Raw genomic sequence first — 13284 nt, forward strand, 5'->3', positions numbered from 1 at the left:
CTGTTCTTCCTCTCCTGTTTTTTCCTCCCTCTTCTCCCTTATCTTACTGCGTTGGATCCTTCCAGGAGATGTTGCATCGCCATTGATGCTGATGTAAACACTGCTGGCATTGGCGGAGCAATATTTGTCCTGGTGTCCTTCGTTTTATTGCATTTAATTCCCTGGGTTCACATCGGTGTTGTCATGCAGTCAGTTTTGCCATCCAAAGAATTGATGGCAGTGCTTCGGAGGCATATGGTAAAGGGATCATGAGTGCGGAGCCCAAGCTTCACCATGCTTTGTATAGTGCCTGGCACATTGTTCACAACGATGGTGTCAGTTCCTGTTCCAAAGCATCATTTGGGCCCCGTCTGCACAGAGTTCACTGTTTTTGATGGGTTTTTTAATGTCCTATGAGACGTCATCTGGAATGGGACTTGCCGGGACTTCATCTTGTAAATAAGGGAAGAAAGCAGGCTATTGTTAGACGTGGTGACTCAAAGATCATCTTAAAGGATTTAGGCTTCCTCATCACCAAAAGCCAGGTGGGTTTATATCCTTAATACTGATAGGAATAGTGAACACGATTGGTGGGAGAAGGTGAGTGGAGGGTGGTGTATAAGCCAAAGATAGTAAACCCCTAATATAATAAGTAGTCCAAACTGTTTTTTACCAGATACTGCTTAGAATGAATGGCCTATCACGAATGCAAGAATTTTCCCAAGGAGGAGTAAAATGTCTTCAGTAAAAATTCAAATGGTACCACTTGCTTTCCCCACCTGGCAGTATATCTTGGAGATCTTACTATGTCAGCAGCTGGAGACACACCTTGTTTTTTACAGCTGTGTAGTATTTCAGCAGTCCCCTATCGAGGGACAGTTACCATCGTTTCATGGTTATTGCTGTTATAAATGAGAGCAGCGAATATTCTCTCATGCATCTGTGCAGTCTGTGTAGAAGCACGTGTTGGGTAAATTGTTAGTAATGGAATTGCTCAAAAGTGACCTCTAGCTTTAAAATGGGAGCTGACCTTTGGCTAGAAATGTGTCAAGAGAAATGATAACAGAACAAATTTGTAAATTAGGTTTGTATCTCCATTTTTCAGGAAGGCAGACTTCAAAATTGCACTACTTGCTGCCTGCCAGATGGACTTTTTAAGTCCTCTGACGCCAAAGCCTCTGCTCCTAACTGTTATTCTGCCCATCAGAGCTGTTCCCGGAAGGCAGCCCCTGCCACGTGGTACAGAAGCAGACTTCCCATTTGTGACCGGTGGAAAGCTGTGTCCATTTCACTTCCCTCTTGAAGGAAGGGAGAGTGAAAGGCGGAAGAAGCAGAGGGAAGAAATAAAGAGGTTGGGAAGGCTGCTGAGCAATTAATAGCATGGGTTTTGTGAACCTGATTCTTCGATCTGTGGTTAAGAAGTGTGATGAAGAGGGGCACCTGGCTGGTTCGGTTAGTGGAGCATGTGACTCTTGGTCTCAGGGCCGTGAGTTTGAGCCCCACGCTGGGAGTAGAGATTACTTAAAAAGTTTTTTTTTTTTTTTTTTTTTTAATTTTCTTTTCAACGTTTATTTATTTTGGGGACAGAGAGAGACAGAGCATGAACGGGCGAGGGGCAGAGAGAGAGGGAGACACAGAATCTGAAACAGGCTCCAGGCTCTGAGCCATCAGCCCAGAGCCCGACGCGGGGCTCGAACTCACGGACCGCGAGATCATGACCTGGCTGAAGTCGGACGCTTAACCGACTGCGCCACCCAGGCGCCCCTAAAAAGTTTTTTTTTAAGGGTAAAGAGCACTGAGGCTAAAAAAAAAAAACCAAAAAAAAAGCCTGCAGGCTAATTGAAGACCTAAATTCAAGACCTGCAGAAGCATTGGTGCTCGGAGTACATATTATATGTTGCCAGACAAAGTCCAGTGTCCTTACCTTGGGGCGAGGAGTCCTTCCAGATCACTGGACTCCCCCCCGTTCTTAACCCGTTTCCGGGCCACTGATGCTTTCCCTCCCCCTATTTGTAATGTTACTGATGAACAGAGCGGACCTTCTCTATTCTGTACTTCAGAGGCTGTCGCCATGCACTGAAGATGTTCGTAGTAACACTCCATTCAGAAGAGGCAGCACGCATGTACTGTCAAGTAAAGCAGATTACGACAGAACTCCCGTTGAATTTGTGTTCACTGGTACAACCGGACGGTGCCCCGAAACAGATGAAAGTACCAGAGAACACGAGCCACAAGTTCATTTAATGGTGTACCAGGGAAGAGGGTGGTGGGCTGATTCCCAGAAGGTCTCTCAGATGTGTGTAAGAATTACTGCTAAGGAGTTCTAAGCCATTTTTGGTAGCTACAGGCCCAGGCCCTGGGGATGAGGGCCAGAATGGGAGAAACGGTAGGACCAGTTGAGATCAGGTAAAGAGGAGTTCAGATAAACAAGCAAACTGCTATTGGCACGCTATGGCTGGTGATATTGACAAGATAAACTGTAGGAAGGATAATTTCTCATCAGATTGGAGAAATCTATTTATAGCCTGTTTCTCATTATATAATGAGAAGCTACTAATGGAGTAGCAGACAACGATATGGGTAATAGCTTACTAACTGTCACTTAAGTGAGTTCAGGGATGACGGGTTTCTTTCATGCATGAAATACTGAATACATTTCTTAAAATTCAGATATGGCATCAGTTTGTAGTCATATCCTAAAGAAAAATCACAGTGCAGTATTTTATTTATAGTACTATATTCTTTGTGAGTGTGTGTGTGTGTGTGTGTATGCACATGTGGTACAGGTTGGGGATGAGTTATTTGAAATATACCTTAAATCTTCCCTTCAAATACAAAATCAATTTACCTCAACGTCTTACCAGTTCCCTTCCACTAGTCTTTCTTTTTTTTCAAGAAAATTAAGTGATAAAAGATCTACAAGTCATTAAAGTGGATTTTGTTGTTTTTAACCTGTCCCTTATTTTATTTCCAACTCCTGCCTAATAAGACAGCTCTCCTACCTGTCTTCATCTGGATAAGCTCATCTTATTTTTGCCTGAAATTGTTGTAAATGCCTATGTCTAGTAGATTTGGGGAAACTTGGATCTCAATGAGTAATAGCATCTCAGTTGTTTATGAGTGCCATGGATTTCTTTTGGCTTGTTTAAAGTTCAAAAGTGTCAGCAAGGTTAGCAACCCATCTGGGAATATAAACGGCATTTTCACAGGCTGGTGTTGGCTGTCTGCACAAAGATAAACTGAATTCTTAATTACCACTAAAGTAGATGCTAATGGATTTTCCTGTTTTACAGCTTTCATCTCTAACTTTACCTGTAAGTTTAAGACCCCGACAACTTAGATTCGGCTTTGCTGTTGGGTCCTCGTGTTTCTTTCTTAAGTCTCAGTGAGAGCTACAGAATCTCACAAAGGTAAAATGTATTTCTGGGAAAACATCCAAAAGCAGATACCAGATTTATTTCCGTGAAGATCAGAATCCTGTCAAAGAATGGAGGTAGTAAGTACCAGCGCTGTTTGGGAATTCTTTGCTCCGCCTGAACAGGTTCTTCATCTGGACGGTGTCCCGGGGAGGGCCCCTGAGGAGCCCAGAACTGTAACCCCGGGAGGACCTCACTGCTGGAACTCCCAGGAATGCCCGGGTAGGTATCCTGAAGCCCTCACACCTAAGCCCTCACAGCAACACCTCATTGGTTAATGAAACCGATGGGCTAAGTGTACAAATAAATGCTTGCGGTGTGTTTCACTACGCTAGTAACGTAGTGACCGGTTTAGACAAAGACCCAGAAAACGTATGAAAATACACAACCTAGCCATCCAGTCAGGAAGGAGGGTAGATGTTGTCTGTGCCCTTTGCTCTGATTGGGACTGGAATCGTGAGGAAAGCAATCTCCTGATCCCCACTCCCGCTTAATCGAGAGGGACAAGATTAAGCAGACATTGTGAATACGTAAGGTATAAAAGATGGATGGGGCCGGGTTCCTGTGCCCTGACCTCCTCCGCACACAGATTGTATCACCTCCACCTGGCCCCCTAGACTAGGGAGATTAGGGTCTGTCTAGGTCTTGGGCCTCAGAGTCCGTTTGGCAATGAACCATAATAACACCGTTGCACCCAAAGCCACTCCTAGGATAGCTGGTTTGTGTGTGTGTGTGTGTGTGTGTGTGTGTGTGTGTGTGTGTGTGTGTTTTGTTCTGTGTTTTTTTTTTTTTTTTGTCTCAATTCATATACGTAATTTTCTCTCCAAACGAGCTCTCACCGTGCACAGTTTTGAATCCTTTCAAAATGTATCTGCTGTGTCTTTAAATATTTGGTGTGTCGAGGGGGCTTCGATGGCAGTGCCCATAATTTAAAACCAGATTTTGCTACTTTGCATCTCAGGAGGTGCGGGGCTCACTCCCCCGTCCCCACCCCATCTGCGGGGGGTCTCCCGCCCCGGACCGGACGGGGTCGCGCGGCAGGAACTGGCGCGGGGGCTCGAAGCGCCGGGTGCGCTCCCACGCGGCGGGGGGGGAGCCTCTCGCAGGCCGCGCCCCCGCCCCCGCCCGCCCTGGCCCCGCCCCGCGCCCGCCAGCCCTCCTGGCGCGCATTGGAGCCGCGGGCTGTCGCTCCCCGCTCTCTGGGGAGGGGGCGCCGCGGGCTGCGGTCCCACTGCAGAGGGTTGTTCACTGCGGGTACGACCGAGGCTTCCCGGCCTCCTGGGCGCCCGGCCCCGCGAGCCGCCCCCTGACCTCGGCAGCAGGGTCGCCGAGGACCCCCGCACCCTCGGTAAGTGAGGGACGGCGAGGGGGTGGCAGGGAAGGGGGTCTGGGCCAGTGTCAGGTCCTCTGGCCGCCCGCGCGGCGGGGTGGGCGCCCACAACCGGGGCCCCCGAGGTGGCCGGGGTAAGAACCGGGAGGGTCGTCCGTCCGCCCGCATCTCCAGCCAGCGGCCACCCTGGTCAGCTGTGCCCACCCGCCCTCGCCGCGTTACAGCTCGTCCTGGCAGCAGGGGTTGCGGGGACCGCTTGCCCTTCCTCACCCTCATTTGAGAGGAATGTGATTTGGGGCCCCTGGCCATTCTGTTTGTGCAGACAGCCTGAAGCTGGGCTATCTGTTCCACGCCCCCGGCACTTTCCTTTTTGAGTTCTTTATCGTGCGCTCCAGCACCTGCCACCAGGCGCGTCCAGCCGAACGAGCCGCCTTCCTCCGGAGGCAGCTTGGTGGTCCGCATCCGGCCCTGGGAGAGATTCACAGCTTTCCTCGCAGGGGCTCGCTCTTTTCCTCCGGGTTTCTCTGCTCAAGGGGGAAAGGGGCGTTAGACATGAGACTCGGTCAGGAAATGACAACAGGGACTTTAAGATTGCTGTGGCGGTAAGAGTACCCTGCTGGCTAAGGAGGAATCATCTGCAGACTAACACTCTTCAAAGTTTTAAGGTCTTCAGATTGTATTTTCCCCATTTCGGTTAGGTTTTTGGGGAATTTATTTCTACTGTGATATCCATTCAAGTGAGCTTCTCAGGCAGTTGCCTTTGGGCAATCCAGGGCAATTTCAAATCCTACAGTCTTAAACATGGTCTAATTTCAATATTTCTATTAGTTATACATTCTCTGGCTGGTAAACACTCAGGTGCTGAGAACTGCGAGACAGGAGAAGACTTAAAGAGAGAGCTATAATCAGCTGTGATTCTGGAGCGTATGGAAGCATCATTTGAGGAGGGACACCTACAATGTTCATATTTTAGTTCCCGCGCTGTTCTGGGATGATCTTGTCCTTCCATCAGGGGCATCGAGTATGGAACTCCAACCTAAAGGAGTACTTAGATCATAAACTGATTTGCAGAGTTCCAGTTCCTCTTGTGGTTCATAGAATCAAGAGCTGCCCAAATAAACCTACAACGCTGAAGGATTTACATAAAAATAGTACAAGGAAAGAGTCCCCTTGCTTATTTTAGGACTTGGATCAACAAAAATTGGTACAACTTTTGTTGAGATCATCCCCTCACATCTTTGTTCGTTGGTCACGCTATTCTGTGGATTAATTTTATATTTATATGTAACCAATCAGTTTGCCAATCACATAGCTTAGCGATTATCTTTGGCTCCTTAATTAGTTCCAGAACCAAGAAAACAAAATATAAGGAATTTCAGAAGCTTGATTTTAAAATAACACGAACCCAGTCTAGTCTTGGTTCAATTATGAGTTCATGGGCTGTGTTATGGTTAAATAACCATAAGTTAAATTTAAGCAATGAAAACGTTTTTGACTAGTGAATCTAGTGCAGATTAGTATCTCCAAATAATTCATTTTCCTGATAAAACTCTATTGCGCACTTTCAGAGCTTGGATTCAACCAAAGATTACCTACTAGCTGTGGAATCTCGGGCAAGTTGCTTAACTCTGTGCCTCAGTTTCTTCCTCTGCAGATAGTGATACCAGCACCTACTCACTTCATAATGTTGTGGGGAAGATTAGAGATGTATGTAAACGTGCTTAGCCTTTCCTAAGGCACAGATGCTGCTCAATAAATGTTAGTGCTTATTATCATTCACTCTTACTGACCTTTGGCTATGTGCTCATTATGGAAAACTTTTGAACAGTAGATACTTAGGGAAAAAAATGTCAAAATCATACAACTACATTTAAGAGTGGTGAATGACAGTGATGTTAAACTTCCTGAAAGTATGTATGAAAAGTAGCACCTCCCTGACAGAACATACATTTTTAGAACAGAAACCTTATGGTAGAATGGAAAGAACATTGGAGAGGCAAAGTCTTCAGTTCTAACTCTGGCCATGACCTTGTCTAACTGTATGGCTTTCAGCAGTCCAACCACCCACTCTGGAGCTCAATTTCTTCATCTGGCTGGGCTTGAAAAATCTCTAAGATCCTTTGCAGCTGCAGAATTCTTTACTGCATGTAATAAAAATTACCCTAGCTTGCTTATCACCTTGCCTTTCATTGTTTTGTTAATGTTTGTTTTGTTAACTTGGAATTGAGTCATAAACATTCGTAAAGACAGTGCAATGAAAGAATTGATACCAGATTTGAAAATAATCCAAGATGAAGTTTTAAGAAAGAGAGTAGAGGAAAATAGATTCACATATGGAAATCTTCTTGATATTTTAATTCTCCAGTTATTTCAGTAAGTTATTCTGTGGGAAACGTGCCTGGTAGAATCATATATGTTCGAAGGAAATCTAGGAAATTGTTTTCCTAGAAAGCAATAGGCTGATGGTGAAATAAAATGCCACTCTCTTTTCTCTCATCAGGTTGATCCTTAAATAAAATAAAAATCTATCCCGTAAAGGGCTTTCATGAAGAAATTAAAGAGAGGAAATTACAAGTAATAGAGAAACTAGGAGTTGTACACTGGAGAAGCCACCCAAAATAACTGGAGTAAGACAAAACGAGTGAATACATCTGGAAGAAATTTTACTTAGTATGGTATTTTTGCCCACTTTTTGGTCATAAAGGCCACTAAGGAAGAAAGAATATAGTTTTCTAGAGAAAGAACGAGTGTAATGTAAAAATGGAAGCCACAGTTTCTGAAATTCAAGTCGAAAGCAAGGATGAGAAGAGACCAACAGAAGTCAGTCCTCAAGATGAGCGGCAGGAGGAAAAAGCATCAGTGCTTTGCTTCAAGAGAAGAAAGAAAGCAGCCAAAGAGATGAAGCCCAAAGCTAGCTCTAAAGCTGCTGGTGCAGCAAGAACGGGTCCCCCAGAGGCGGGAGCTTCTGATCAGCCCCAGGCCCCAGTGGGGGCCTGGGCGTCAATCAAACGTCTTGTAAGGCACAGGAAAAGGTCAGAAGCTTCAAAGCAGCAAAAGCCCTTTGAGGCTAAAGTGCAACCTGAAATCAGTGCCGAGGATGCTGATCTTTCTAGGAAAAAGGCAAAATCCAGACTCAAGATTCCCTGCATAAAATTCTCAAAAGGAGAGAAAAGAAGTAATTCCAAAATTATAGAAGACTCCGACTGCAGCCTCAGAGTCCAGGGAGAGGCCGAACGTTTGGATACGGAAGCTCCGACCCAATCCGATGAGCAGGCAACCACGCCCAAGTTGCCCCAGGATGTGAGTAAAGCTGTCTCACAGAAAGGGGGCGATGAGGTCTGTGAGCCAAATGGGAGCCACAGCACAACGGCACCTGGGGAAAAAGTGATTGCAGTAGAACTTGGGTTAGACACGGGGCATTCTGCCATTCACACAGGAACTCTAGTCATTGAACGAGATACTGAAACAACTGAGGAAAAACAAAGCGTTCAACCCCAGCAAGCAAGCCCACTTGAACCTTCAGAAACACAACAGCAACCCCCTTTGGTTTCTGATGTTCCTCCCTCACCTGCAGTCCCAGATCAGCAAATTGTGGAAGAAGCCAAAAGCAATATCCTAGAAAGTGGACCAAATTGGAAACAGCACGAAAGTGGAGAGATTGTTGCTGAAGAGAGTGAGCCAAAAGATACTGAACTGAGCCAGGAATCAGAGCTTAGAGGAAATGAGGTCACTGCAGAGAAACCAAAACCAGAAGAAAGCAAAAGAATGGAGCCAATTGCTATTATTATTACAGACACTGAAATCAGTGAATTTGATGTTAAGAAATCTAAAAATGTCCCTAAGCAATTCTTAATTTCAATTGAAAACGAGCAAATAGGGGTTTTTGCTAATGATAGTGGTTTTGAGGGTAGAACTTCAGAACAATACGAAACACTCTTAAAAGAAACGGCTTCTTCTCTTGTCAAGAATGCTATTCAGTTGTCTATAGAACAGCTGATTAATGAAATGGCCTCTGATGATAATAAAATAAACAATCTTCTGCAGTGACTTAATTTCCAAATCATGGGAGGAAAAGAAAAAAAGCTTAATGCTGAATTATTTTACATACTTGAGGCATTTCTCTTTCAGTAACAAATGAGGGATTTATCATCTGTGGAATTTAAAGGTACAGTTCCAATCCAGAAGTGCTAAAGAATTACGTTTATAAAACCCTTTCTCCCCCAGAGATGGAGTCACTTCTGGATCAGAGGAAGCCCATACAGATTGCAATGCACAGTGACATACAGGGAGGTGTGAAAATGACATGTGGAGATTGGGGTACTTGGGGGAAGGAAGCCGTATTAATTGAGCACTTATGGGATGACATAAACTCTTTACTGTTCTCTGATGTCACAAAGCCTGGTTTCCCTTTGATAGTTCGATCCTGTGTATAGGTTAACATCACATTCGATTTTCAAAGCTTCCCCCCCCCCAGTGCACTTTTATGTTTAAAATGGTGAAGAAGGTGAGCTATTTTTGTCAATGTGTGATTTATAGTTGTTACACTCATAGGCAGTAGTCTTACCTCAAAAAAATATTGCCTTTTCTTAGTTTCAGCAGAATGTGCATATTTGAATTAAACATGAGTGTTTTTCTAGTCCTGCTTAAATACTGTACACAAGCCATTCACAATTTACTTCAGACAGGCAAATAATTACCAAGTGCAAAGGTGTAGAAACAGGCAGGGCATCTTCGCTCTCCATCTTCTGCCTCCAGCAGACCTGTATAAATCCATTTCTGCATGGGGTCGTCTCCTGAAAAGCTTAAAAACAAAACCTGAAAAGCTAAGCAACAGCAACAGCAGCAACAAAAAGTGAGATCATTGTTTTCCATCCAGGGGAAGGCAAACTGCCCGAGTAACAAATTATCACAGATAACATAGGATTCATCTTGCAGGATTGCTTCTCCAGAGCCTGTATTCATCAACCTCTCCTCAAAGAGGGAACGTGAATTCAAAGCCTGCCTGGCAGTGAAAGTACTAGGAAATCATAATAACCTGGTGAAAATATTGTCCATTCTTGACCAAGAAGGAGCCAAGTACATAGTTGAATAGAAAAAGTAAAAAGTTACTGCTAAAGCACATTGTATTTTAAATGTCAGTATTCTCTCATTGTGCCTCTGTGTCGAGATACCAGTAACAAACATTTTACATGGATTTTGAAAAATAACTTTTTCATCAGTATTTCCAGTCCAGCTAATCCCTTACAGAAAAAAAATGAACTTAATGTAACCATAAGGGCTTATTTGCATTTTATTCGGTTATTTAAATCATCGATCTCATTAATAATTACCATATTTTTTGAAAAAGTAATTACATTTCAATCTTTCCTTGTGTGAAATGGCCATAATACTACAATACACTTCCCTACCTCACAGGTAAAGGTTCAAACTGTAGAGTCCCCCACTGTCTAAGTGGCGGCATTACTCTGAAAGTGGATGAAGTATGAAGAGCTCTCCATTTGAGTTGTAAGGTATTTGTTAAAGAATATTTGTACATTCTTGGGGAAAAGAGTGTACATTGGATGACTGTAAATGATCTAGGTGACTTCCAGCATTATTACATATAGAAAGTATGTGCTAATTTGTCCTATAGAACCTTCTTTGTTTCTTGCTGTGAGTACATCTTGAGACCTCTGGCAGAAAAACCTAATCTGACTTTGGAACTGAACCAAATAATGGATATTATTAGCAAGATTCTTTCCTGAGGTGCAAAATTATCCCCCCAGACTTTCCTACCTTCATGCCTATAACTTTGGGACCAGAAACCCACAAAAATCCTTCAATTTAGCAATGTGAGCGTGGATTTTCAAAACACATGACCCAAGAGATGAATTTCTTTTAGTGTACAATTTTTAAACATTTAAAAAAGACTGCTAAGTCGTTCTCCCTAAAACTCCTCTTTTTCATTCACTCTCTGTGGTGCTAATGGACTTGGATGGCTACCAGCAAATATCAGATCATATTTAAAAGTGAACAGTTGTTAAAAACCTGATCAAAGTTGGTGCATTTTAACTGTTTTGAAGAATCCTGTCTTCATTTACTGCCAGAATGGCTCAAGTCAATATACTTGCATTGTAAACTTTTTAGTAATCTCTCATGAATGAGCACAGAGCACAGCACTTACCAGTGATTGAAAGTATTTTGGAAGGCTTAGGCATATTTATTTGGGAGTTTTAAAAACAGATACAAGATAAATATGTGTAATTATTTTTGTTAAAATAGCACTTTCTCTAGTCCTAGGTTTCTACCTTTTTTTTTTTCCCCACTATGATTTGATATATATTTTTGGTTAGAATGTATTATAATTGATTGTTTCTCTGGTAAGATGTGTACTCCACTTGCATTCATCTTAATTGGCTTTTCCTTAATCTTTCCTACTGAGAATATCTGGGGAGTTAAATAAGTAGGATTCCAGTTTGAAAAAGGAATCCAGAAATTAATTGGTCTCCATCTAAATATACCTGCCACATGGCCAAATCCTATTAAAAGGAATTCTAAGGTGATCCAAACTGTATTGTTGTAGACACAAGCAGGAGTCACATAACTTGGAAGTCTCTTATAAAATATGTTTCATTTCAATAGTGTTTATTTTAAGCAATTCGACCTTATATGCGAGACATTAAATGAATTTAAGTAGGTTCCTATTCAATTCATATCCATTTGACATGATTAAAATGATCATTTAAAAGGCAATTCAATGACACTACATTAATTTTCACTTAAATGTGCTGTGGTATAAATGCTGCTTTTAATGAACACTTATTAATTAGTTGGGATTCAGTTTGTCTTTGAGTTTAGGATTTTCCAAGGTGGGTTGGTTTATTGGATGCTTGTTAATTTTTTCGGCACATTATCTTCCCCCTTCTAAGAGTCCAGTATTATTCACTTCGCTTTACAACCCAGTGAATATGAAAACCCTCTTCTATTTTCTCTAGCACTATTCACTTAACATTTTCTCAAAGTACTTTATAGGGTATAAAAATAGTACTGGGTAATATCTAAGTGAAGGTAGCAGAAAACAAAAGAACTTTCAAACAGGAATTATGTTCCCTGCCTCCTCCTCCACCTCGAAGAATAATAAGCATGTGGCACAAATGGAGTTCTTCAGAAAAGCTGTCTGCATAATTTTCTTTCAAGGCAATTTCAAGGCATTTGACAGCACGAAGTTTGTGATGATCTTAATTGGTCTACTATTTAGTGGAGTCTAAGAAACTCTGATTTGTTTCTGAGAGATTATCTTATTTCACGAGTATCTGTGAAAAGCCTTACTGCTAAAGGCCATTAGTCATGGGAGGGCACCAGTCAAATCTGGCTTTTGCATGCAATCCAGAGTTAACTTCATAAATGTTTAACTTCAAGTTGCCTTATTTTTTATAGTTATGAGTTCATTTGTGGGGGTGGGGGGTTTCCAGCAGAATTTTTAAAATAATTGTTAGGCTTTAGAACCCCATTGTTTGGAAAGATCCTTTTAATCTCAACTTTATTCAGATATGTAAAGTCTTTCTAATTTCATCTGATACTCAATACATCAGGGGTTGACTTTTCTGCCTGCCATTTCTGAAAAAAAATTTTTTTTTAAGTCCTCATTTATGGTTTCAGGTTCTTTAGGTTCAAATTCCTATGATGTTTCATCCTGTAACATAAAGTTTCTTATTATGCAGAATTCAATCAATAGTACATTTTATGATACATTTTTGAAAAAAAGTTCTTGCAATCCTTATTTAGTTACAAAAATTAAACAGAAGGAAGCTCCATGAAATTTAGATGTCCTGATTAAATTCAGTTTGGTTCAACATGTGTTGGGTATAACATATGCCCAACACTGTTTGGTGAAGAAGACGGGCTCCCAGCCCTCCAAGAGCTCAAGCCAGGCAACAGCAACCACAGGAACTGGGGCAGGGATTAGGGCAAAGAGCCACAGGCAATGCAGCACCATGAGTGCCATAGAGGGGAGAATAAAGAGACACTGGCTAATTTGCCCAGTGTGGGGAGGCGGTCATCTAAATACAGGGACAGTTTGAAAGCATTCAGTTTCTAAATAGTTACACAGTTATATTCATTATGATTTGTGAACAGGTGCAGAAAAAAGCCTGCATAATGTTACATATTTATAGTAGTTCTTTGTCTGTAAAAATGTTAAGTGGATGATCTATTATGAAAGTAAAAGTTCCATTTTGTATTTCTCATTAAAATTAGTACTATAGGACTGTGGATCAGATGCTAATATTAAAGAAATACTCTGTAGAAAAAAGGTTTTAACCTGAATTAATATATGTACTGACTATTAATATAGAATAAATGTTATATTGGCTCATGTTTATTTTATTTACCTAAATCTTTTAAGAGAAATGTGGTATATTATATTTATTTCCTAAAAGTATAAAGATCACACTGATGAAAACTATTGAGTTAACATTACCAAGAGTTCTACTTTGCTAGTTGGGTGTTGGACAGATTTTACAATGATCTGCCCAAAAGAGCTCACCTGCAGGGGCTCCTTGGTGGCTCACAGTTGGTTAA

The 13284-nt window shown here is 42.1% G+C and overlaps 1 protein-coding gene across 2 annotated transcripts; it reads left to right on the plus strand.

The window, feature by feature from the left end:
• The first annotated feature begins 1748 nt into the window (after nucleotides 1–1748).
• On the plus strand, nucleotides 1749–13080 carry AKAP5 (A-kinase anchoring protein 5). Of its 2 annotated transcripts, XM_023255763.2 has the most exons (3): nucleotides 1749–3389; nucleotides 3521–3617; nucleotides 7226–13080. In XM_023255763.2, exon 3 carries the CDS (start codon nucleotides 7486–7488, stop codon nucleotides 8770–8772), a length of 1287 nt encoding a protein of 428 aa, XP_023111531.1. In that variant the 5' UTR covers nucleotides 1749–3389; nucleotides 3521–3617; nucleotides 7226–7485; the 3' UTR covers nucleotides 8773–13080. The 2 variants fall into 2 exon arrangements, with proteins under 2 accessions (XP_023111531.1, XP_006932971.1); XM_006932909.5 differs by lacking the exons at nucleotides 1749–3389; nucleotides 3521–3617 and adding an exon at nucleotides 4605–4743.
• Nucleotides 13081–13284: the final 204 nt, after the last annotated feature.

This window comes from Felis catus, chromosome B3, assembly GCF_018350175.1.
Source record: "Felis catus isolate Fca126 chromosome B3, F.catus_Fca126_mat1.0, whole genome shotgun sequence".
NCBI lineage: Eukaryota > Metazoa > Chordata > Mammalia > Carnivora > Felidae > Felis > Felis catus.